This window comes from Esox lucius, chromosome 4, assembly GCF_011004845.1.
Source record: "Esox lucius isolate fEsoLuc1 chromosome 4, fEsoLuc1.pri, whole genome shotgun sequence".
NCBI classification, from domain to species: Eukaryota; Metazoa; Chordata; class Actinopteri; order Esociformes; family Esocidae; genus Esox; species Esox lucius.
The window spans coordinates 17,466,575-17,493,184 of NC_047572.1; the positions used below are offsets into that span (position 1 = coordinate 17,466,575).

Sequence of the window (26,610 nt, forward strand, 5' to 3'; positions counted from 1 at the left end):
CTGACACACACCTACGCACACGTGTACGTCAACACGCATGCAGGCACCGGCTCGCTCTCTCTCACACACACACACACACACTCAAACACACACACACACTCAAACACACACGGTTAGATTAGCGTCAATCTGGCTGTATGAGCACCCTCATCACAACTTGCAGTCTTGGCCAACTCAGTAAAGCTTGACTCATGTACCATCCGGACAAATGAAAGAGTGTGAACAATAGCTAGTTCTACTGAGATGCTCTGTTATAGTGCTGGCTGCAGCTGCTAACATGGCAAAGACCAACTGTGGTTTGAGAGGACAGACACAGAGGGTCCGCCTGTATTCTATATCCCTTCATACACCTCCATCTCTGCCTCTTTCTCCACTTCCATCTCTATCTCCGCCTCCAGCTCAATCTCCACCTCCTCTATCGCCACCTCTATCTCTGACTCCACCTCCACCTCTATCTCCACCTCTGTCTATTAAGCTAGCTGTCTGACCCCTTCTTTCTCTTTTTGCCTCTCCTCTCTTATCTTCATCTCCTGCTGTCTCTCCATCTCCTAAATTATTCCCCCCACTCCCCATCTCCCCTCCCCCTCTCTCCTGCCATCGTGCAGGGCAGCAGAGCCAGACTCTGCAGGCGTTTGGGGAGGCACCAGACCTCGCGGCCAGCGGGTGACACAGATTTCCGGGGGAAGGGGGATTAATCTCCAAATCACTGGAAAGGCACAAGGGGAAACCGGAGATTCAGGAATATAAAATCCCTTTGTCTGAGAGGGAAAGAAATGCACAATAGAACATGTTCCTTATTCATAGGAAAATTGTAACAGCGTGCCTGCCGGATGCTTTTTTGCCTGAGTTGGCAAGACTTTCTGTAGGACATGAGGGGACACACACGCACACACACACACACACACACACACACACACACACAGGCTCTCTGTGATCCCCTGACTGAAGGCACACAGGAAGTGCAGCCATGGCCCAATTATAGCGTGACACCTCGCCCTGCCGTTTCCATGGTTACGCCGTCCACCAGTCCCCTGGAGCGAGCAGTGGAGGAATAAGGTCCTATCTTATCATCCATCGTCACGGCAACCTCCAACTCCCCCCTCCACCTCCCCCCGGTCTGTGAGAGCTGGACTCTTTCTGCATTCACAATGTTATGTGGCCTTCCGTGTGTGGGAGAGAATCGGTGTCTGCATACTGCATGCTTCTGAATGAAATGGGAATGTTTTCAATGTGTGAATGGGAATGAGAGAGTGTGTGTGCTCGTTCATGTACCGTGTGTGGTGAGTCATGTGCCATGTATTTTGTATGTGTCTGTTTTGCTCGCGCGTGTGTGTCTGGAATGTAGTGATAAGGCCTGCCTCTCGGTGTCAGCCATCATGCCTCCCCCAAGACACACAGAAACATACGTAAGCCCCATGGGAAATGGAGAGGGATCAGTCATCCCCTGAAATACAGAGAATCTGGAAACAATACACTCACCGAAACATACAGATACACAGGCAGTTTTCTTTATTCGAAAGGCAGACATTTGAGGTGTAAGAACTACTATACACTAACGATTTAAATACTTCTACTTTATAGACATCACCTTTACATGAATACTGGTATTAAAACAAACATAAACATCATATCATGTCTGTCCCTTAAAATATAGGGAAAGCAGGGCAACTGTCTATCGCCAAAGGTTTGACTTCTAGGGAAATGTCCAAGTCTGATGCTTTGTTGACATTGTTATAAAAAGGAATTACATTTTCATATACAATACTCTGTTTCATGAGGTGGGTCATGTTGGCTCAAGAGTATTTCAATCCATTAGAATGACCGCTTTTTCTTCTTCATGTTTTTGATTGTCAAAGGAACTGTATTCGCCAAGCCAATCCAACTAATCTTAATTGACTCTTTGTATGTCCGGAGTGCCAATGCCCATGATCACCTTCCAAATGGGCGGAGTCTGCTGATTTGATTGGCAGGTCTTTGGAAGAGAGGTGGAATGCTATTGCAGCCATGGAAATGCTGCTCCTGATGGCAACATCATCTTCTGTGAGAGGAAAGATGTCAAAAGGCAGTGGCCATTTCAAAACAAAAATATATTGACATTCATGTACAAGCACATCTACACCTTAAATCCATTAACAAACCATTACACAGGTAATAAATACAGAACGTTGCTTTTTCAAATGTAATGACCGATCCCACTTCCTCTTACCTCAAACCCTGCAGCTGCCTTCTTTTTCAGCTGCTCACACTTCCTGTACTTGCAGATCTGGTGTCCAGTCTTGCGGTTGCGGCAGGCGCTACACTCTTCGCAGTTCCCTGTCCGTCGACATGGAACACACTCTCCGCACCGCTTCCTTTTCCTCCTCCCGGCTCCGCCACCAGGGGATGAGCTTTCGCCTCGCAACCCTCCCACCCCTTCCCCAACCCCAGCCATCCTCACTGACCCTCCACCTCCCCCGGTCAGGAACCCCCCTCCTCCCGCTGTCAGAGCAAACAGGCCTGGGTTCAAGGGAAACCAGGAGCAGCCTAACAGGGGAAGGAAGTCTGTCACACAACCCATGCTGTCCCCTTCAACTCCAGACCCACCCTCAATCTCCTCCCCGTCCCCCACAGCTTCCCGGGCCCCCAGCCCACCTAGAGGGCCCTGGTCCCTGGGCGTGGGGGTCAGTGTCAAGGCCCCCGCCCTCATCAGCAGCTCTGCAGCATGGGCCAGGTGAAGCCCACTGGGTGAGTCCCAGAGGTCTATGTTGGAGGAGGGGGCTCGACGAGGCTTGTTCTGCCTGGGCTGGGTGGGCCTGTGCTGGGCAACATTGGGGTGGAGGAGGCTCCTGATACCCATGCTGCTGGAACCACCATGGTGGTGGGCTAGTCTGTTAGTGTTGGTGAGATACTCGGAGAGAGAGCAGGGGTGAGAGCGCTTCAGGCTTCGTCTTAAAGGCTCACTGGGGATCCTATTGGCTCTCTGCTGCTCCGGGGAGGAAGGGCCAGACATGTCCAGTGTATCTGCCATATTAGGTGGTGGTGGGGTGGGATAATGCCAAGGTGAGAGCAGTGACAACAGTCCAGCTGTCAGTTAGCCAATCACAACCCTCTGACAGCTGTTATATTCCCATCATCCTCACTCCCACCTTTATACTCTATGGAGCTTTGCTGTGAGAGATGAAGAGAAAGAGAGAAAAGGGGAAAATATATGAGATTTGGAGAAAGACAGAGAGGAGACAAAGATGGCAGAGAGAGTGATAGTAGTTCTTGTTAGAGATATTGGTGTATTGTTGATGTTGTTCGAAGTCAGTAGGTCTATATGAGAACGTGCTACATGTAAGACATGAGTGGTATTTCATATACAGTTCATGTGAAAGGTGTCCACAAAATAAACATCTGAGGCTGATAAACTAAACTATACATACATACAAACAGTACATGCATTGAAAAACGTGAACATGCGCGAAAGATAAGTTAGCAGAGCAAGCATGGGTGTTGTTGCACCTTAGTACCAAAGGGGACAAATCTATGCAATAATTGAAACCACAAACAAATTGCCTATTGCGCATATGCGCCAGTCAAATTTGGAGCGCGCATTTCGATTTGACTATGTAGTTGTGATGTGAGCCAGCGTTGAGAATATAGGACAATCTACATCTAAATGCCATCGAGTTAAAAAAGGCTAAGAAAATACCTTTTGTCTAGACTGGGTGACAGTCCAGGGTACGCGCGCGCACGACACGGTCGCAGTGGATAAATAAAATTCGCTCTATTTTTCTCACTAAATGATAACGTGGGTTTTCGAATAATGTAAATCTAAGGAAGGATAGTCCTCCAAAAGTATGAATAGTCCGTATCTCGTTTTAATATATGAGTAATATCACATTTTCAGCTCTTCGTTATTCGTGCACCTACCAATGCGATGCGAGCTGACCAGAGACCCACTGTCCAGTGGTTTGTCCGCGGTGCCTTCCGAATATTGGAGAAAAAAATAAAAGTAGACAGAAAAAAAATAAGGAATTGTCAACTATTGAACACGGTCAAGCTTTATCTACGGCGATCACATCAGAAAACGGAGATGTAAACCATTTGTCCAATTCGGTGGCTGCATAGGTCCTTTCGCTTCGCCTTTCCTGTATTGCATTTCCACCTCCTCGTCCCCGCCACTCGCTGAGCGGAACATGCAAACACACTTCATAGATTTGGGGGGCGTCACACAAAAAGCGAACTGGAGTCATATGGTCGTGACTCGTTGACAGAGAAAATGACAAAAAAAGACGGAGAAAAATGACCCCATGACCACTATCTGTCATAAAATACAAAATATGCTATTTTATTCCTGTATTACGAGCAACATAAATACACAAAAAGAGAGGTGACAAAAACATTTAACGTTCCTTTTTAATATCCTTAATTATTCATGCATTCAAATATAGTAGATCCTTGGTGCGAGTTTGTAAAACGCTGTTTGAGCAATCTTTTCTTGACATGAATGAAGTGAATCCGCAACTCACAGGTCAATGATTGTGTGTTCCATCCCATGTCATGTGATGTGGAGGGAGCTGGACTGCCACAGGGTACTCATTGTGAGGGTGGAGGGGGGTTGGGGCCCATTACAGGCACACTACATCAGCCTCTTCCTCCTCGGGGTTGGCAGGAGAGTCCACTCCACCTCTTGTGAGAGTCCTGCCTGTTTGGCAGCCAGCCAGCTGTGGTGTGAGGCTGTGTGTGTGTCTGTGTGGCCGCCAGTCTGGGCAGCAGTAATAGAAAGAGGGGATTGCCTAATAGTAATCCTCATGCTTGCTGGTGGACCAAGAGCATCTCCAAGCGGCAAGAATCCATAATGTATTCTATTGGTGGGTAAAATGGAATACACTGGCAAAGTTTCTTTGCACTGAGACATTCATCAAGCACCAAATACAGTTATCATTCTTGAGTCATAGCAACTAAGAAAACTTTACTTTAAACAAACAAGTCTTTAAGACAACTTAACAATATACAACCAAGTTGGGATGCTATGCGACATGTAAAAATAGAATGCTATTAGGTGCAATTGATTTAAACCCTACATTCAATAAAAAAAAAAATAGTACAAAGACACTGAGAAATGTTATTGTTTCTTGAAAGATATGCCCCCTTTGAATTTGATACCAGCAACACATTTCCAAAAAGCTCAGACAGGCAACAAAAGACTAGAAAATTTACAAAACTAAACTTGGTGGAATATCACACAACTAATTGTCAATTGGCAACAGTTCAGTAACGTGATTGGGTATTAAAAGATCATTCCAGAGAGGGTGGGTCTGTCAGAAGGGAGGATGGGAAAGGGTTCATCACTCTGTGAAAGACTGTGCAGGCAAATAGCGCAACAATTTTATAATAACATTTGTCAATGTGCAATGGCAAAGAGTTTGGGGATCTCATCATAGTAGATAGTACATAATGTAATTAAAACGTTCAAAGATTACAGAGAAATATCTGTATGCAGCGGACCAAGCCGGAGATTACTGCATGGGCTCAGGAAGACTTCTGAAAACCACTGTCTGTGAACACAGTGCGTCACTGCATCCACAAATGGAAGTTAAAACTCTACAATGCAAAGAAGAAACCAGATATAAACAAGATCCAGAAATGCTGCCGACATTCTCTGGGCCTGAGCTCAGTTAAGATGGACTGATGCAAAGTGGAAAACTGTCCTGTGGTCTGACTAATTAAAATGTTAAATTATTTTTTCATGAAGACCATGTCCTTCAGACTAAAGAGGAGAGGGACCATCTGGCTTCTTATCAGTGTACAGTTCAAAAGCCAGCATCCGTGATGGCATGTGGGTGCATTTGTGCACATGGCATGGGTGAATTGCACATCTGTGAAGGCCCCATTAATGTTGAGCAGCTGAAATCCTATATTAGACAATAATGGGAATACATTTTAATTTCAAAACTACACCAATTGGTCTCCTCAGTTCCCAAACGCTTACAGAGTATTGTTAAAGTATACTTAGTGGGGAGAACAAGTATTTGATAACCTGCAAAATCGGCAGGGTTTCCTACATACAAAGCATGTAGAGGTCGGTCATTTTTATCATAGGTACTGGATGTTGGACAGGAGTAAACACCCCTGGGTCTCACTCCAAGGGATGCACGTTTAAATCCATGTAGAGGTTCTTTTTTATTTTCGAGTCCTAATCTTTAAAACAGACCTGTCATACCTAATCTATTTTGTTTTGTAACCTTAAACTAAAACCCAGTAGGCTACGGTCTTGTTTAACGTTAACCCTAATCTTAGCCCCACTACTTCGATTCATAACCTTAAATCAAATGTATAACATATGAAACGTTTTAGTAGTATTCTTAACACTACTCTTCATACTTAGCAATCGGTTTAACAGGAATGCAGGAGAGTTTATGCGCTCCACAGAGGCGTGCCAAGCGTATCACATGGCGGGTAAATGTTAAAACCATTGGTGATGTCAAGGATTTACAGGCTAAATGTTGAATCCGGGCAATAGCGGCTTTGCTTCTCAAGTAATGGCCACATGAGCCCCTAATACATCACAGCATAGGGAGATGCACTGGTCTAGATAAAGACTACTCTTGCTGGTTAAATGTGCTAGTAAGTGCCCTGACCAACAATCTGCAATTGACATAGAGTACAAAGGGGATCTCAACAGGTTGCACTCAGGTAAGACAATTCATTATCTCTGGTGAAGTTAGTGCATAACAGGCTATACGTTCTAATGCACTTTAACATGACACCGTGAAGCTGCAGCTAAAGATGGAGTGTTATGATATTCATATCTTAGACGGGAACTGGCGGGTCTAGGGGGTGCGCCTCCTGCCCAACTTGAAATCTGATTGGCCACTTGAGTGGCCCTCCGATGTCACTGCAAAATCTATAACGTTAATTTCAAATAAAAACGTTGTCCAACAATACGTAATGTACCTAACCCGTCTAGAGATCCCGAAATAAGAAACCAGAAACTGAAAACGTTTCGTTTGTGGAGCACCAATGGAGTTAAAGAATGTTTAACTCTATTACAACTTAGGGAAAACAAAGTAATCAAAATAAGCCAGTCAGCGCGCTGCACCTGCGGGCACTGTCCTCCAAATCACCTAACCAGCCATACGCTTACCCCAGTCACTTAAATATCCATTCAAAGTAAAGGTTCCGACAACAAAAGTTATATACCAACTTGTTATTCACATAACGCACCGTTTTGTAATTCAACAAGCAGGTTCATGTGACTAGCATTTTCGATTAAATCATAGCGACAGTGCAAATAATTTCAAAAGTGGGCCGTAAATGAAGCCTGTTAAGTAATATTGTCAACGTGGTTTCGATATATCGCGGCCGGTTGGTCACTCGAGACCTACTCGAGTCATTAAAGGCAGGGTGCGATGGAGAAGCCAGTTATTCAAGCTATGTGGTTCACTGAGCATCAGACACTTAACTTTTTTCTTTACGTGGAGTAACACTTATTGTAGCTCTGTCTCAGTACATTCGAGTCTGAAGCTCACACTATTTCAGGGGTATTCAAATACCCTACATCATCCGGAGCCTGCTATTTTCTCTCTCATCGTTAATTGCTTCCACCTGGTGTCCCAGGTCTGAGTAAGTCCCTAGTTGTCCCTGTCTTCGAGGTCCATATTCGAATACCCCTGCGCAAGGTCCTTCCAAAAACAACAAGACATGCCACGTGACTATAGCTTGATCAGTTCAATAAGTGACGGATGTAGACAGCACAAAACAATGCGGAAATGCATCCGGTGTGGTAGAGATTTCAACAAATTGTGGCCAGTCGATCACTCAGATCCGCGCTTCCCCCCCCCCCCCCACATTGTCCATGAGAGGGAGACGGATATGCCAGAGATTTTACACACATTTGCAACATTTTATGAGAGTGGCTTTATTTCGCGCACAATTTATACTGTTGCGGTCTCTGTACATCCGCTTTTAAAAATCCCTGTGCACCGAGTTTTACTGTCATTTTTTGTTATGTGGTGGTCTCACTCACCGGGCTTGTTTTTAATTGTCACTGTCAATATTATGCTGTTGCCGTGTGCCCGTCTGTGGTCTCTTCAATCCCAATACCCATTGCCTACAGGCCTCTTGCCAGGCTGTAATCGTATAAGAATTTCTTGACTTGCCGAGTAAAATAAAGATACGAATTTATAATACATTTAAACTCTCGTATTTTGGTGTGATGACCAATAGAACTGCCCAATCAGTGCAATAGAATAAAATGGTTACAATCAATGTAACAGGGTAGCCCACATAAAATTTGAACAGTGTAGAGATGAATTATGGAATAAAAGGTCATTCTTTGGACCATCATGCTTTGCTAAAATATTTAGCAAAATAGCACTATTACCCACTGTTAGCTAGCTTGTCAGTTTTAGGAAAGTTTCCACATGTCAAATTTAATGCAAAGATTAGACTACGTTTTAAATGTTTTATAACAGTATCTACGTATATTACTATAATTTAACTTTATGCCATGTTCAAGTGCTACTCGGAACTAAGAACATTTGCAAATCAGAAATGTCAATTTCCTAGTTCCAAAAAGTTGCATTAATGAGACAGAGATACATGATTCAATAAACATTCAATTCTTCAGAAATAAGTGACAAATCACCAAAAAATAACAAATGCTTTCCAAGGGGGAGAGACTTGAGGACATTTGGATTAAATGGACATTGTAATTTTGGCAACACAAGAGTCAGATTAACTTTTGGATACATTAATGTAGCCATCTGCATCAAGTCTCAAAGCAGTTAGAACAAGCTTACCACAAAATAAGAATGCACAGATACAGCTAGCATGGCTGTTGCCATAAACATCCAGTCTCAGAAGATAACACTAGTTATCTAGTAACACCAACACTTGATGGCAACTTCCTTCAAACTGCACAGAAACAAATAATGTCCAAGTTAATTCGACTCTGTAAATGAAGGGCCTAATTGCCAAAAACACAAATTATCCCTTAAACTGCTTTGAAAACGATTCCTAAAAACAATGTAGGGCTTGATAGGACATCAACATCAACTTAGTCTTTCAAATCTCTCTCCGGCTAGTGAAGTTTGAAACTCAGTCGACACTTCAGTCATGATTTTTATTACACAGTTTAATCAACACACAAAGCTCAACGAGCCTCTCAGGTAATTCAATATACAGAGTTTGTGTGAGGAGCATTGTGTCCTCGCACCCAGAGCCCAAGCCAGTCCCACAGCCTGAAGATGTTAGCCTCTAATTTCAACAATATAGCAAAAAATGCAACCTAAGAGTTATAGGGAAATAACAAAAAAGGTTAAACTAAAAAAACTTGCTTAAATACCTAGTCCACAACCTCCAGTTCATGGACCTATCAAAGTTGGGGGTCATGGCAAAATGGGTTAGAGGTTGTCTGTGTGGCACAGTCGTGAGTATGTGGCTGAGTGTCTGCATGTTTGAGACTGTGTGCATCTATGCATGTATGCAAGAGAAAAATCTTGGTTACGGACATAGTGGGGAGAGCGGACAAATTCAAGTCCTTTCATATAATCCAAGAGAAACAGACCAAAAGGCCATATACAGTTTTTCATTTTATAGCCTGCTATGATTTTAAAAGTATTTATTTCTAGATTTTATACAAAATACATGAGTGCTCTCGACTCAACATGTGAAAAGCTTTCCTGAAGTCACGTATATAGCAGAGATATCAGGAAACCAAACATAAGGGTACAGAGTGAAAAACAAACCCTCACACCCCCCCCCCCAAAGAAAAAAGAACAGTCCCCTAATTATACAGATGATATGGAATGCTTTTAGAGTCAATAACATTTGGAGTGAGGGTGCAGGCAGGGCCCAATGGGAACGTAAGGGGGGGTGGGAATAACTCTGCCTGAATCAAGAATATAATTCAGAATTAAGTAGGGGAGCACGGGCTGAGGGTGGGTAGGAGGGGGTGAGAATATGTACACCGTGGCTGCCAGGTTTTAGTGGGAAGGGAGAGTGGAAAAGGGGTTGGATTGGTCCTTGGGGGAGGAAGGGGCAAGAAAGAGGGAGTTTTACAGGTGCTCTGGTAAAGGAGGAGGCATGGCTCAAAGAAAGCACTCCAATGGAAACCAACAAGATCCGTTTGAACTTTTGTTTTCTCCTTACTTTCAAAGCTCCCCTAACTTTAGCTGTAGAGGTGATTTGCCATGATTCTACTCCAACACTACATTGCATACTTTTGTGTCCATTCCCGAGCTATTCTGTTGTACCTGAAGGGGGGAAATAAAGACAGTGAATTTCTGTATCAGAAACCCATAAGTGTTACAGATCAACATTGTCAATGATAGACTTGGGCGGTATCCAGATGATCATACCTTCATATACAGACCATGTAAAATCCTGGGATATTTAATAACACTGGCAATGAACACAATACACTATTGTCAACCCCTCACTGAGCTTCTGTAATATGAAGGTTCAGTGCTAACACGTACAGGGGAGAAAAACAAACTTTAAAAGCAAACTTTACACAGACTGAGACCTGTTAGCCTTTCGTGGGAAATCTTAATCAAATGGGCAGACGGCAAAGTGGACATGCTTGATGTACACATCCCTGGGAAAGTTGAATGACCTTATAACTTAACTTTGAGAAAACTCTGACCATGTATGGGAAATGTACCCTAATAAATGCTTAGAATATGGCAATTTATATATTTATGGGCCTACCAACTCAACAAGAGTCATTTACCAGTCATTTATGTGTTATCCAGCAATAGAGACATGCCATGTTCAAAAAGAATGACCTTTTGCCTTTATGCAATACCATAGGAGCCCTACCTCAACATTAGAAGTGACAATTTAAAAAATGATTTAATTAGTCTGCAAACATTTAAAAGTAAAAACCTTGATGGAAAAGTGCTAATATTAACCATAGCATTTACTAGATTCATTCAAAGTCAAAAAGGTTTGACAGATATAGAATGAAAATCAGTTCATTTTACTGTGACCAATACTGTGACATCCAGTCCATGATCTGATATAACCTTAAATATTTTATAGGCATTTGCTTTAATGGTTATAATATTGAGGTAGTAAACAGCTGAGACAGCATAACGGCCATAAATGGACAGGCAAAAACACAAGGTTGTCCATCTGAAAACCTAATGGGCTAATCATTAGCTAGATCCCAAATGTTGTCATTTCAGAAATTAGGAAGATATTGATTCATTTTATTTCCACAGCAAAATATTTGGGAATATACTGCCTACCTGATATGGTAACTGGAGTTATAGTTCAATTTAACCACTTAATGTATACATTTTCCCACCAGCCATTTCTGGGATTGCTACTACACTCAAGTCAACTGAACATGCTCATCAGTTTATATTTACATCACTACACCCAAAACAGACAAGAGGGCAGTGTACCATTTTGCCAATTCTCCCCATGCATTAATGGTAAGTAGAGGAGCTAATGTGCTATGCCACTGCAGACAACAGCAGGCTTGAAACTATGCAGTCTGCAAATATTTAGGAGATGAGCGAGCTAAAATTAAAAGATGGGATACACTTTTTGTAAGCCAATTTTCCTAGTGAGTGCATTGTTGTGCAATGAGCGTTAAAGGCATATCAGAATGCACGTTTTACACCTACAATTATAGTTTCTTTAATACAGACCACACTACAACTCAGTTAGGTAAATCACAGGTTTTTCCATTCATTAGCGGTTTCATCTGAAGATAAACATTTACAGTAAACTTTTTTCATCTTTGAAGCATGCCTTGGCTGAAATGTGCTTTTGTTCCATATTAGCAACGGCCTAGTATTACAATTATTGGTAATAGCTTAGCATTATGGATTTCATTTTAGTGACTGTTAGTTCTCCATAATATTTTTTAAAACTCTTACCACTGAATGTTTATTTCCATCAGTATTAAGTAATTTATTTTAGATTTTAACTTAAAAAAATTAACACTTTCTAGGTGGCTCAAAACTGAGGCATTTCAATGGCAGACAAATCAAGTATTTACATGAGTAGCTAATAACATAAAAACACAAAAAGTTTATAATTCCATCCCTATGGTATACCGCCCAAGTCTAAACATTTATGAAAACAATTGAATGTGTTTGCTAGACAAAATCTAGAGAATAATCTAAAGGATCCAACAAGCTCCTCGGATGTTGGTGGTTAATATTTTTACTCACTTTTCCCTGTCCGTCTTGTAGATACGTGCAATCTCAGGTACTAAGGGGTCATCTGGGTTTGGATCACACAGCAGAGAGCAGATTGACAGGAGAACTAAGGGAAAAGGTCATTGTTCAATGTTAAACCTGACACAGAACAGTATTAAGCGGTATTCCGTTTCTAAATCTATTAGCATTAAGGACTTTTCAGTCAGTCAATGTATATACAGTCAAGAAGTATTGGCACCCTTCATGGGATTGAGCACAAACAAATGCAAAAAATAAACACCACAAAGATGTAATTTTGTGTTCAAACACAATGAGGAGCCGTACACTTTAAACTATTATTCAAACAAAACATTTTTAGTACTACTTTGTCCTGCAAAAACACAGGTTTAAAAAGAATATTTAAAATAAATCCAAAATGTAGTGGTTTATTTTTCTGATGCTGTTTATACGTTGAACAGAACCAGACTTCACATGTCACTGCTCATTCCACTCTAAAACACACTGAGCGAGAAATTGTCTTTAGGCCTCAGTAGCCACCGGGAGTACTGGTCATGAAACAGTGAAAATACCACCTAACCTCAGCAATATAAAAAGTTCACCTGTTTACATCATGAAAAGTAATCTCAGATGCAAATCTGGCTAAAAAATTTTTTTTTTACTGTTGTTGACTGCTAGATAACGCAGAGTTAATGGGCGCAACATTTTTACCATAGCTTGAAATTATGTAGCTTTAAAATAGGGTGTTTGGTAGTGGTGAGACAAAGATTCAACATGAGACAGGTGTAAATGGCGGATTGATTCATTTAGCTACACAGCAACAACAGTGACTGTTATAAATGTAGCCTAAAATACCTATGTATAGAAATATGTAGACATGTGGGTCAAAACTAGAGAATTAATTTGAGAAAACACATGTAGCCTAATTGGTGAGAGGCAAAGTACAATAGTGGCTAAACCATCTTTGCCACAAGCTAGTTGATTATTCTGCTGTTCACTGTCCTACTACACAAAATTATTTAGCAATAAAGGATCAATAGCCTATTTTTTTTTTGTAACTCTGAAAATTTCATTTTTTTTTCATCATCATCATCATCATCATCATCATGCACACATTAAGTAGTTGGGTCAGTAGGGAAGCACGCAGCTGACAAGGCAGCCAAATTATCAAAAACATAATTGTTATGGCTTTCAATGTTTTTGTCAATGAACAGCAGGCAATGCCTTTGGAAATTTTTAAAACGCTGTTTGGATGATTCAGCACCACTAGAACGTTTTTGGACTCTATGTTCTATAGTACAATCGGCCTAAACTTTCTGCCTGAATTTTCATTGGCATTTGCGGGATGTTTGTTTTATTGATGTAATCCCCCCCATGCAAATGACTGTCATTCCAGTCATTTGCATGTAAAAAGGCCAATTTATATTTAAATGTAGGGTCAGGGACACAATTTCAGCATGGATTGGGTAATATGAGTCGTTTGGGGCGGGCGGGGAATGAGCTTCAAAACGACTGATTTTGGCAGTTCGCACATGATTTTCAAGCTCTCTTTTGTTACACTTGGTTGTGATTGGTCAGAAGTGTTAGATTACCTCACTGCTCCCCTTATCTTTTTTGAGATGTGAAATACGCTAGAACATCACTTTCACAAGAAATATGCTTAAATGCATCAATACTAAGGCCCCTAGGTCTGCTAGGGGCCTTAGTAAATCCCAAAATATTACAACATTTGCACATTTGGAACGATTTCAGTCATGGTTGTCTTGACGTCCTATGTAGGGAGGCCTGCTGTCTCAGACTTTCAAAACCACAGATCTAGATAAAACTATAGTACACTAAAAAGGCACCAAACTAAATACAGTGAACATAAAAAGTATACACACCTCTGTTAAAATACCAGGTTCTTGTGATGTAAAAGAATGAGACAAAGATAAATAATTTCAAAACTTTTTCCACCTTTAATGTGACCTATAACATGAACAATTCAATTGAAAAACAAATCTTTGAGGGAAAAAAATAATAAAAAACTCAAAATAACCTGGTTGCATAAGTGTGCATCCCTTAAACTAATACTTTTGATTTTATTACAGCACTCCGTCTTTTTGGGTAGGAGTCTATTAGCATGGCACATCTTGACGTGGCAATATTTGCCCACTCTTCTTTGTAAAAGCGCTCTGTCAGGTTGCAAAGACATCTCCTGTGCACAGTCCTCTTCAGATCACCCCACAAATGATCAACTGGATTCAGGTCTGGGCTCTGGCAGGCCCATTCCAAAACGTTAATCTTCTGGTGAAGCCATGCTTTTGTGGATTTGGATGTGTGCTTTGGGTCATTGTCATGCTGAAAGGTGAACTTCCTCTTCAGCTTTCTAACAGACACCTGAAGATTTTGTGCCAAAATTGCCTGGTATTTGGAACGGTTCATAATTCCCTCCACCCTGACTAAGGCTCCGGTTCCAGCTAAAGAAAAACAGCCCCAAAGCATGTTGCTGCCATCACCATGCTTCACTGTGGGTATGGTGTTCTTTGGGTCATGTGCAGTGTTGTTTGAGGACCAAACATACCTTTTGGAATTATGGCCAAAAAGTTCAACCTTGGTTTCATCAGACCATAACACATTTTCCCACATGCTTTTGGGGGACTTGATGTTTGTTATTGCAAACTTCAGCCGGGCTTGGATGTTTTTCTAAGAAAACGCTTCAGTCTTGCCACCCTACCCCATAGCCCATTCATATGAAGTATACGGGAGATTGTTGTCACATGTAGCACACAGCCAGTACTTGCCAGAAATTCCTGCAGTTCCTTTAATGTTGCTGTAGGCCTCTTGGAAGCCTCCCTGACCAGCTTTCTTCTCGTCTTTTCATCAATTTTGGAGGGACGTCCAGTTCTTGGTAATATCTCTGTTGTGCCATATTTTCTCCACTTGATGATGACTGTCTTCAGTGTTCCATGGTATATCTAATGGTTTGGGAATTCTTTTGTACCCTTCTCCTGACATTTCTTTCAATAATAAGATCCCTCTGATGCTTTGGAAGCTCTCTGCGGACCAGGGCTTTTGCCCTGAGATGCAACTAAGAAAATGTCAGGAAAATCGAACAGCTGAACTCAATTTGTAATTAATCAGAGTCACTTTAAATGATGGCAGGTGTGTAATGACTAATGTGTTTGAATGAGATTGGTTAATTCTGAACACAGCCACATCCCCAGTCATAAAAGTGTGTGCACACGTATGCAACCAGGTTATTGTAATGTTTTTATTTTTCATTTTCCCCCTTGAAGATTTCAGTTAGTTTTTCAATTGAATTGTTCACATTATAGGTCACATTAAAAGTGGAAAAGTTCTGACATGATTTCTCTTTGTCTCATTCTTTTACATCACAAGAACATTTTCACAGGGGTGTGTAGACTTTATATCCGCTGTATATTTAACAGGTACATTTTGTACATAATTTGCTACAAAGTATTTTACTGTGTACCTTTGGAGATGGTGAGGGCGGGAGACCACTGTGATCGCAGGATGTCGAGACAGATGCTGCCGTTGCTGTTGATATTTGGGTGGTAGATTCTTGTGGTAAACGCAACCTGCACACACAAAGAAACAGAAAAAAATAACAGACACGATTGAGAAGACAGGAAGAATGAATAACATGAATGCCAGGTACAGAGAAAAATTATAATTAAAGTAAACAGTTATAGCCTAGAAAAGGGGAAAAGGTGTCAAAAACACATACATACAGTAGGCCTACACCTGTGGTATGAGTGACAGCAGCTAGGTTCTTCCAATTAGTGAGAGATTTTTGAAAGTGAAATTTAGTATCTGCTTACGGAGGAAATTCCACCACATATGCATAGGACTCAAGTTTGCTACAACACAATAATGCAATATAATTTATGATTGTAATAATACTTAAATTGTCTGGCAAAGAAAATCTAAACACATTATTCGAATTTAAACAATACCACCAGTAACATGGTGTCCTCCTAAAGATGCATACAAATTAACATGCAGAGCCAGGTGCGATAAAAGCCAGGGCACCATTATTTGAAGCAAACAGCTAGTGTGCAAATGGCCTCAATGAGAAGAAAAACAACCCTCTTAAAAATGTGGTAGATGTATCCCAATAAGAAATGAAAACACCATCCCTTTACTGACAAGACGGTAGACAGATATGATTCAACTAGGGAACTACACTGTAGTCCCTACATTGTAAGTCTCATTACTGAGAGGAATGATGTTTATAAATCAGTCTGCTAAAACAGTTGCACACAAGGTTACAGAATAACAAAACGTTGAAAAGTAGCAACCCCCCCCGTCTTTTCTTTTACCTAGCTATGCATTTTTTAGGCAAGTATGATCAAATAAAGACATTATGAATGCATTACGTTAGCTTATTGGCTGCAAAAGAGGGGTATCAAATATGATTATACCCAACGGTGTTATTGCAATTTACCCAACGGCTCTTTGTCTAAAACACAGCACAATGTTGGCCATTGCCGGCAGACTAGACTTTTTGCATATAACCCGTTGGCAAGTGGGAAAACATTTCTCATGTTGAATGAACACAAAGAAACTTTGGGGGTTGTTGTCCAATTAGGCATTCTACCGATGCATTCTCAATGAGCTATGGTTTAAGAAAGCTTAAAAACAATGCTAACTACAGAAGGCAAATGCATTCCAGATGATGTCTTGCATCAAAACAACTCATATCATGAAACCAAACTAAAACAGTCTCTGAAAAGCAGAAAATGGACTCTTGTTTTAGATTAAAGTAACATGCAGAGTCCCCTTCAACCTCTGATATCATGGCTCCAATGTGTTCTCTTACGCATGCATGCATCACTATGGTGCTCGTGTCACTCGACTAGCTTTGTACATTGTTCCTCAAACTGTCACATTTTTCAGTATTCAATATAAAGTGTAGCACTGAGTTGTGCACATCTCATCTGAGGTGTAGCCACAGCCTCCACAATGTTGTTACCTCAACAACAAAAAGCTGACCCAACCAATTGATGTTGATTTTTGTTGCCAACAATTTTTCATTATCAATGCTATCAAGATTATCGAATAGTTGTTACAGCCCTATTGTTAACACATGCCTGTTCATGTATTCATTGCCATGTTGAACAATTAATTAATTAACAATTAGTGTTGCACACTAACGGATTAACGGAAAAGATTAACAAACAATTTCACAATTCCAATTCAAGATACACAGATCATATAATGGTTCAAAATACATATTCTCCTTAACATAATTCAACATACAATTATCCTCCAGCCGGTGCAAAGAGGATCGGGCGGCAGTCGAAGGCAGGGGCCTAGAGAACCCGATCTCTGGACACGGAAACTGGCTCTAGGGACGTGGAATGTCACCTCGCTGGCGGGGAAGGAGCCTGAGTTAGTGCGTGAGGTTGAGAGGTTCCGATTAGAGGTAGTCGGGATCACCTCTACGCACGGCTTGGGCTCTGGAACCACACTCCTTGAGAGAGGATGGACTCTTCACCACTCTGGAGTTGTCCATGGTGAGAGGCGGCGGGCTGGTGTGGGTTTGCTCATAGCTCCCCAGCTCTGCCGCCATGTGTTGGGAGTTTACCCCGGTGAACGAGAGGGTCGTTTCCCTGCGCCTACGGGTCGGGGATAGGTCTCTCACTGTTGTTTGTGCCTACGGGCCGAACGGCAGTGCAGAGTACCCGACCTTCTTGGAGTCTCTGGGAGGGGTGCTGGAAAGTGCTCCGACTGGGGACTCTATTGTTCTACTGGGGGACTTCAACGCCCACGTGGGCAACGACAGTGACACCTGGAGGGGCGTGATTGGGAGGAACGGCCCCCCTGATCTGAACCCGAGTGGTGTTCAGTTATTGGACTTCTGTGCTAGTCACAGTTTGTCCATAACGAACACCATGTTCAAGCATAAAGGGTGTCCATCAGTGCACGTGGCACCAGGACACCCTAGGCCGCAGGTCGATGATTGACTTTGTTGTCGTCTCATCTGACCTGCGGCCGTATGTCTTGGACACTCGGGTGAAGAGAGGGGCGGAGCTGTCAACTGATCACCACCTGGTGGTGAGTTGGATCCGATGGCGGGGGAGGAAGCTGGACAGACTCGGCAGGCCCAAGCGTACTGTAAGGGTCTGCTGGGAACGTCTGGCCGAGTCTCCTGTCAGAGAGATCTTTAACTCCCACCTCCGGCAGAGCTTCGACTGGATCCCGAGGGAGGTTGGAGATATTGAGTCCGAGTGGACCATGTTCTCCACCGCCATTGTCGAAGCGGCCGCTCGGAGCTGTGGCCGTAAGGCCGAAATGAGTTTTCTCCGCAGGGTGGCTGGGCGATCCCTTAGAGATAGGGTGAGAAGCTCGGTCACCCGGGAGGAGCTCAGAGTAGAGCCACTGCTCCTCCACATCGAGAGGGGTCAGCTGAGGTGGCTTGGGAAGGTGTTCCGGTCCCGTCCCACCGGGATGAGACCCCGGGGAAGACCTAGGACACGCTGGAGGGACTATGTCTCCCGGCTGGCCTGGGAACGACTCGGTGTCCCCCCGGAAGAGCTAGAGGAAGTGTCTGGGGAGAGGGAAGTCTGGGCATCCCTGCTTAGACTGCTGCCCCGGATAAGCGGAAGAAGATGGATGGATGGATGGATTATCCTCCAGCATTCCAAGTGTTTAAAGGACTAAATTCTCAAAGATACAAAAAAATTAAAAATATCCCCACTTTCCATGTGTAGCAACCTGTTTATTATTATCCATAAATACGGTCCTAAACCAAAACATTGTAGAGGATTATAGTATATTTTAACTACCATTTAGTGCTCGTTTAATATATACATATTTATTTTTGGCAATGATTAAAGGCAGTGTTTTTCCTGCATCAAAATGAGGCAAAGGTGGTACCCCAATCAATGCTACCCCACACTCCACCAGACACACCTGTGAGATATACTTTATATAATATCTGGCAACGCACTTGAGAAAAAAATAAATACGATTTCAGTGTTTAATCTGCCCACAATTTCGCCACTGAGCATCAAAACTATGTAATAAGAAAATCCAGGAATCACAAATATAAAATCACTCTTCAGGCTTTATAATTAATCACAGTCAATATTATTGTCTTTTTTAGTTATACTATGTTATTGTCAGAGCTGTATATTAGTCTTGTTGCATTGTTTTTTCTCCATCATTGCCTTGCCACCACGTCCTTTATCCCCCTCTCTCGATTTCCTTCAGCTGTACCTGGCTATGCTGCTTGTGCTGATCCACCACCTTCACGTTCATATATGCTATTTATATTGTAATTTTTACTGAAATATTTTGTAATTTTTGGGTGTAAAAGAAAACTAGGATCCACTTGTTTTTCCGACGTTACACATATCCACGATGTCAGGACCGGTGAGGTCCTGTAGACAAGGTTGCCAGATCATTTACAGCAATCTGTCAAATCTGCAACTCCACAAATAATAAACTGCTCAAACGCTATTTTGTCTTTACAACCCCATCTGTAAATTGCCAATGTTTATAAAGTAAATATAATTGTTTTATATAGCTTAAGATGAATGTATAGAAAAACTTACTGAAAACTCTACAAGAAAATATATTAGCCAGCAAATGGGAGGGTTTTCAGTAGCAGGATTAGATTTATTCAGTGGACACAGCAGCCACACCGAGAGCGTGCATAATGTGTTGGACTACATACTACTGAGAAGAGCAAAGTAAAGGTTTGCATAGAAAAGGGTTTACATAAAAAAAAAAAAAATATAAAGATTTTTTTTCCCCCCATATCATGAGTCAGTGTGGAAATTATAAAAAGTACACAAATAAATGTTTGTTTTATACTGTTCACTCCAATGCCAGCCAATCAGAATGGGAGAAGAGCCATTAAAATGACACTCATCGCAGGGGGTCATAAACTTATTTAAAAAAACTGAAATATCAGCATACCACCAAAATAAAATAAACATTTTGGGCATATGACTCAGTCCTAATCTGACATACATTACTTAAATAGAAAGGTTGGAAACCTAGATGTATTTCATAAAACCTGTTTTACATCATTAGTTGTCACAAAGTGCTTTTGCACATACCCAGCCTGAAACCCCAAAGAGCAAGCAACAACAAGAATCTTTTTGGAAGAGGCTGTCAGTGTGCAATACACAAGTATTGTTCCCTCACCTTTGGCGGTTTGAAGGGGTAGTCTGTGGGAAAGTGAATGGTCAGGAAGAATACCCCACCCTGATAAGGACTGTCATTCTGTCAGACAGAGAGAAAATGTGTCAGCACTATTACATGGTATCTTAATATATTTGAAGTAACTGCCCAGTGTTTCCAGATTTTAATAATACAAATAAAAAAAGTATTCAAACTGGTTTCATTTTCCAGTTTTCTAAATTGAAATGGTTTGACTGTACTCCAACAACAGAATGTTGTCCATATACCAGTCATAAAATATTCACAAGCGAACCACTGATTGGCCAGCTCATCCTCCTCTAGATTACAGATTAGGAAGCATAAACTCAAGATCGGGTCATGCAACTAAACATTTTTAAAACATTTCACAATCGTTAAATATTTGAGTTGGTGTTTAAGTGTTTTTGTTGATTTCAAAATATATATATAAAAATAATTCAACAACATAACATGGGGATGAGTTAACAGAATACTGGGCAGTTACTTTAAGAATATATTTTCATATAGAAAAAAACAGCCTACAGTAAATATTACATGCCAATATTTCACTTTCGCAGTACTTACAGGACCCATTATTGTGGCTTGCCAGTGAAACACTGAAAAAAAGGAGAGAAAGTGAGATTGCCTATAGAGTGTGCTTCAGGATAAATGCTATGAATTCAGGCTGAGGCAAATACCAAGGTGGGTAGTTGTTTCACAAGATTTAACTCCAACCACTCCAACAGAACAAAAACAAAACAATCTACGTAACATCATGAATTATTTCAGTGCTTAAGCAAATTGATATCTGAATTTAACCAAATGTTAGTGCTGAAATAACCCATCCTAAAATCACAGCAGTGAATGGTAATACATTTCTGTCATTTAGCAGCGTTTCCCAACACCACACCTGAAGTACCCAATAGAGCACACATTGTTGTTGCACTGGCCAGACATAAAAAGTATCTCAAAGAGCTTGATCAGCTTTTTGTCCAGGGCTACAATGAAAATGTGCACTGTTGGGAGTACTTTAGGAAGGAAGGGTGACCTGGAGAGGTAAATAGCTACTGATGTTGAAGCAGACAGAACAGACTCTAATTTTCCAGAAAAAACATGGGCTGCAACTAATGAGCATTTTGATAATTGATAAATATGCTGATTGCTACTTTGAATAATCACCCAATGCAAGTGTTTTAGCAGTTACACTACCATTCAAAAGTTTGGGTTCACATAGAAATGCCCTTGTTTTTCAAAAGAAAAGCATATTTGCCCATTAAAATGACATCAATTTGATCAGAAATACAGTGTAGACATTGTCCATGTTGTAAATGACTATTGTAGCCGGAAAATATTTTTAAAGGAATATTAACATAGGCGTACAGATGCCCATCATCAGAAACCATCAGTCCTGTGATCCAATGGCACGCAATGTTTGCTAATCCATTTTAAAAGGCTAATTGATCATTAGAAAAACCCTTCTGCGATTCTGTTAGCACAGCTGAAAACAGTTGTGCTGATTAAAGAAGCCATCAAACTGGCCTTCAGACTAGTTCAGTATCAGCGTTTGTGGGTTCGATTACAGGCTCAAAATTGTCAGAAACAAATAACTTTCATCTGAAAGTTGTTAGTCCATTATTTTTGAGAAATGAAGGCTATTTCATGCGAGAAATTGACAAGAAATTAAAGATCTTGTACAACGATGTTTACAACTCCCTTCACAGAACCGGGCAAACTGGCTCCAGAGTACTAGAATAGAAGGAAGAGTGTGAGGCCCCAGTGAGCAACTGAGCAAGAGGACAAATATATTAGTGTCTAGTTTGAGAAACAGATGCCTCACAGGTCCCCAACTAGCACCTTCATTAAATAGTATCCGCAAATCACCAGTCTCAACGTCGACAGTGAAGAGGTGACACTGGGATGCTAGCCTTCTAGGCAGAGTTGCAAATAAAAAGCCATCTCTCAGACCGGTCAATAACAAGAAAAGATTAAGATGGGCAAAAGAACAAAGACACTTGAAGACGTCTGCCTAGAAGGCCATTACTCTGGAGTCACCTCTTGACATTAAGACGTGTGTTTTGCAGGTACTACTGAATGAAGCTGCCAGTTGAGGACCTGTGAGGCGTTGGTTTCTCAAACAAGACACTAAGGTATTTGTCCTCTTGTTCAGTTGTGCACCGGGGCCTCCTACTGCTCTTTCTATTCTGGTTACAGCCAGTTTGCGCTGTAGTACACACTATTGTAAGAAATCTTCAGTTTCTTGGCAATTTCTCACATGGAATCGCCTTCATTTTTCTGACGAAGAATAGACTGACAACTTTCAGAAGAAAGTTCTTAAAGTGCTTATGGCCATTTTGAGCCTGTAATCAAACCCGCTGATGCTGAAGATACTGAACAAGACTAAAAAAGCCCAGTTATATTGCTCCTTTAATCAGTTTTCAGGGGTGCTAACATAATTGCAAAAGGGTTTCTAATGCTCAATTAGCCTTTCAAAATTATAAACTTGGATTAGCAGACAACATGCCATTAGAACAGAGGTTTAAGGGGCTCTGTATGCCTATGTAGATATTCCAAAGAAAATCTGCAGTTTCCAGCTGCAATACTCATTTACAACATTAACACAGTCTACACTGTATTTCTGATCAATTTGATATTATTTTAATTGATAAACAAGGAAACTTCTAAGCAACCCCAAACCTTTGAACGGTAGTGTACATTGATCATTATGAACTTCATCCATAATTCCATGGTGTGCCTAATGAACCTGTAAAATACAGAGACTGAAAACAACAAACAGTACACTGATATCACTTAAAATTAATGGATTGACAGGAGATGCATTTCCCTAAACGTTTCTATTGTTAAAAAATTAATAGATTGTGCGAACTCTTGACAACCATGATCCATCAGTAACAGTATGCTTTTAGGTATCAGACTGTTTGATAAACACATTCCATGCACACAAGTGGACCACAGATTTGGTGGTGCTAACATAATGCTAATGTGAGGCTCAACCGTGCATTTGAGATGGAACAATGTCTTCCTTCAAAATAACTCATGCCATGAAGACAAACTAAAACAAACTCACTGAAAAGCAGAGAATGGCACACTTGTTTTAAAGTACTGTGCTGAACCCTCTTGAACCTGTCCTTATGGCATCAATGGGCTCTCTTAGGTGTCCACTGTTGTGCCACATTAGTTCTGTTTAGCACATTTTTCAGCAACCTGCCTTTTTAAAGTCTTTAATGAAACATTAGAAATAATTGAGTCTTATATTATGACCAACAAGCATAATGTTGTCCAGTAACTGTCATATTTTCAAGATAGGTCCCCAAAAAGTAGTATTGTATATTATTTAATTTTTTTACTTATAGTGATGGTATGTCCGGTTATATTTGTGCATTGCTTGATGCAGGGGATTGAAGTGGTTGTGTTTGCAAACTAAGTTTTCAATCGAAACAAATTAAGTACATCCATGTTAAAATATTTTTTGAGTAATCTGTAAAATACAGGAAATGTTGTGCAAACCGATCAATTGAGAAAACATTATTGGTTACAGGTCCAAAACTGTAAAGATATTGGTTATGGTCTAAAATGGCAAGGGAGTCAGCATCTAAGATGAACATCTTATCATGCATACCCAACTGGAAATACAGAATAATTGTTAGATTGCACACTTCCTGGTACAAGACCCAATCAAAAGTGAAACTGATTTAAAAGGTGTTTCACTCTAATCCTGTGGATCCTAGAACAATGTCTGGAGGAATCAAGACATTCATTCTGGGTGGTTGAGAGATCATTAATAAACAAGCGAGAACAAATTACACCAGAGAAACATATCTACACCTATCCTATTCCTTTTCTTGTTACAAGACCACTGGAGGGCTCTGAATACATAAATTACAGCATACTATACATATTATAACATTGCTGAATAGCCTGATTTCTGATTAGAAAGCCTAGCTCCTTACTGTCATCTCCTACTGGTCCTGCAGAACACTGGGCTGGTGGGTCCCGTGCCAAGTCATTTAACTCCTAAAAGACAAGAGTAAGTGGTTAGCAGCAACAACAGCATTCACCTTTACAAATATGCAGAAATTATATTCGGTTGTCCCCTTAACATTAGTAATTACGTTAAGGGTCGACTATATCCATATTAAACACGTTCAATTGTACAACTCGACTGGACGGCTTACCCACACTCACCAACAAAGTCTCAACAAATCCTGACTTCACTAGTAATGTGACACCAGATTTAACAACAGAGTCAACAAACTGAATGAAATTCAGTCCTAACGTAGTCAACATTTTTTAAAAAGTGACAACCTGAGAAAATAGTCATTACGTCAACATCATAGAAGCTACTGTGCTTCTGTGTACGTACTAGTAATTTTATTTGTCAAAAATCACTACCAAATGTAATTAACTCGCTCTTATGGCTTTCTCGTACTTCACTTCAATAGGCATGATATGGAGAGCAATGTTGGAACGTCAAATTGCAATTCAAAACTCAGGAGTATTGAATCACAATAAGTATAACTTTAGAATTGCGAGAATCAAAATACATCGGCACTTAATCATCGTGATAATATCATACCGTGGTTTAAAAACAGACTCCTCTGCCTGGTGATCTAACGTTAGCTGAAACAACAACATATAGTTAGCTAACCAATACTGTACTTATCTAGGTGCCAGGCAAGTTAACCTAGCTGCGTCATGTAGCTAACTAGCAGAGCTAAAATACAAGACATAGCTAGCTAGATACCCAATAAAAACTAGCTGGGATGTGTGGAACTCCGATGGTAACGTTGGTTAGGTATCTCAATCATGACCCCATTTTACACTAACGACGTACTGTACTGTAGCCAAATATGTAATGTTACAGTTGAGTGGAAGGTTGACTAACATGTTTTAGCTAGCTAGCTAATGCAAAATATGCCGGAACAAGCTAGATACGTTGATTTGTTAGATAGGCAGTTAAATACATGTTGTTTCTTCATACCATAGTCAACTAACTATATATACACATATATAAAAATATGGCTGGTAAATAACGTTCACAGACATTTATTCTAGCCACACGTTTCTTATATATCAGTTCGCTAAGCTGTTGTGTTTGCTAGCTTGTTAAAAACAGTCAATACATTAATACTGCTACTGTACAGTTGACGTTAGCCTACTAACGTTACCAGTCAAACTACTTGAGCAAGTAACATTTTACTAGGTCATAACATTAGGTATATGAAAATATATTTAAATAAATGTTTAACCAAAGCTTATTATATAATGTTAACTAATTAAGTAACGTGAGGATAAACTGATAGATTAGCTATCAAGCAAATGTTGGAGCCGCAGGGCCCAAAATATTAGCACCGAACTAGGCGCATTGCTTCACAGCCGTCGTTGGGCCCATTTGCCGTACAACTAACACGCGTTTAAAACCTAATTAAATACTGATATCATTCATGACACATAAAAGAAACCACTGAAATATATAATTCATAAATGTATTTTAACTGTGAAATACTGGGCCTTCTCGTTTACTTCCTTCTTACCTTGTGAATTCTTTTTAGAGCCATTGTTGTGCTAGTGCTGCTGTCACCGAAAACGTGTTATACTCGATTAAAATGGCGGTTACTGCTTCTATCCAGGAGGTAATATTTCGAACTATATCTCAAATAACACCGTGGCCTAATAATAAAACCGCCGATGGTAATCAAAATTTACACAATGAAATAATTTTATAGCGAAACTGAAAGATATAGAGGTAGAACTGTGGTCCTTCCTCCTGCTGCAGCGGCTACCAAACCACTCACTCAGCGCCGCTTGAAGAAACCCTTCCGCCAACTTGCGCATCTTTCTAAGATCCATCATTGCTTTTCAGCACCATGGATTGCACGCTTACAATACAGCGGTGCAATTGTCGTCATTTAGTATCTATACAGGCGACATGATATGAAAAGATTCATGAATGATTATAGGCAAAATGCTTTCATGCATGTAATTGTACTACGTTGAGAGCTGATTATAGTATTTACTAGAACACCTTTCGGCAAAATGGTTGGGACGCAACAACAAACAAGTCGTTTGAAAAGGCAATGTCTAATTATGATTTTAACTTAAAATGTCCACGAGAAATTTAAATATCCCGGAGAGAAGTTTATTAATTGCGGAGGGATTTAAGGACTATTTGTACGTTTTTATCGCGAGAACGTAAAAATAGGAAGGAAGCGTCACCGGAGACGACAGAGAAAGCTGTATGTCAAAAAGTGGGCTTGCCAAGATGGTGGTTTGCACAGACGGATCTTACCAA

General features: G+C 40.8%; 2 protein-coding genes across 4 annotated transcripts; both read right to left on the minus strand.

The window, feature by feature from the left end:
* Positions 1-1,492: 1,492 nt before the first annotated feature.
* On the minus strand, positions 1,493-5,073 carry cxxc5b (CXXC finger protein 5b). 2 transcript variants are annotated; one of them, XM_010898405.4, is made up of 3 exons: positions 4,494-5,073; positions 2,207-3,147; positions 1,493-2,038 (listed from the first exon to the last, which is right to left on the minus strand). In XM_010898405.4, exons 2-3 carry the CDS (start codon positions 3,005-3,007, stop codon positions 1,994-1,996), a joined length of 846 nt encoding a protein of 281 aa, XP_010896707.1. In that variant the 5' UTR covers positions 3,008-3,147; positions 4,494-5,073; the 3' UTR covers positions 1,493-1,993. The 2 variants fall into 2 exon arrangements, with proteins under 2 accessions (XP_010896707.1, XP_010896706.1); XM_010898404.4 differs by lacking the exon at positions 4,494-5,073 and adding an exon at positions 3,895-4,469.
* A 4,004-nt stretch (positions 5,074-9,077) lies between these two features.
* On the minus strand, positions 9,078-26,125 carry ube2d2 (ubiquitin-conjugating enzyme E2D 2 (UBC4/5 homolog, yeast)). 2 transcript variants are annotated; one of them, XM_010898406.4, is made up of 7 exons: positions 25,853-26,125; positions 24,269-24,332; positions 20,886-20,917; positions 20,307-20,384; positions 15,619-15,724; positions 12,159-12,252; positions 9,078-10,223 (listed from the first exon to the last, which is right to left on the minus strand). In XM_010898406.4, the coding sequence occupies exons 1-7, from the start codon at positions 25,874-25,876 to the stop codon at positions 10,178-10,180; spliced, it is 444 nt and encodes a 147-aa protein (XP_010896708.1). In that variant the 5' UTR covers positions 25,877-26,125; the 3' UTR covers positions 9,078-10,177. The 2 variants fall into 2 exon arrangements, with proteins under 2 accessions (XP_010896708.1, XP_034147757.1); XM_034291866.1 differs by lacking the exon at positions 25,853-26,125 and adding an exon at positions 24,895-24,913.
* Positions 26,126-26,610: the final 485 nt, after the last annotated feature.

Bases quoted from the DNA above. Each gene is read 5' to 3' on its own strand.
- cxxc5b (XM_010898405.4), bottom strand. From the start codon at position 3,007: ATGGCAGATACACTGGACATGTCTGGCCCTTCCTCCCCGGAGCAGCAG. The intron at 2,039-2,206 runs GTAAGAGGAAGT...TTCCTCTCACAG, and splicing joins AGGCAGCTGCAGGGTTTGAG to AAGATGATGTTGCCATCAGG.
- ube2d2 (XM_010898406.4), bottom strand. From the start codon at position 25,876: ATGGCTCTAAAAAGAATTCACAAG. The intron at 15,725-20,306 runs GTGAGGGAACAA...TTGTGTGTGCAG, and splicing joins ACCCCTTCAAACCGCCAAAG to GTTGCGTTTACCACAAGAAT. The intron at 12,253-15,618 runs GTACACAGTAAA...CTTTTCCCTTAG, and splicing joins CGCCCTCACCATCTCCAAAG to TTCTCCTGTCAATCTGCTCT.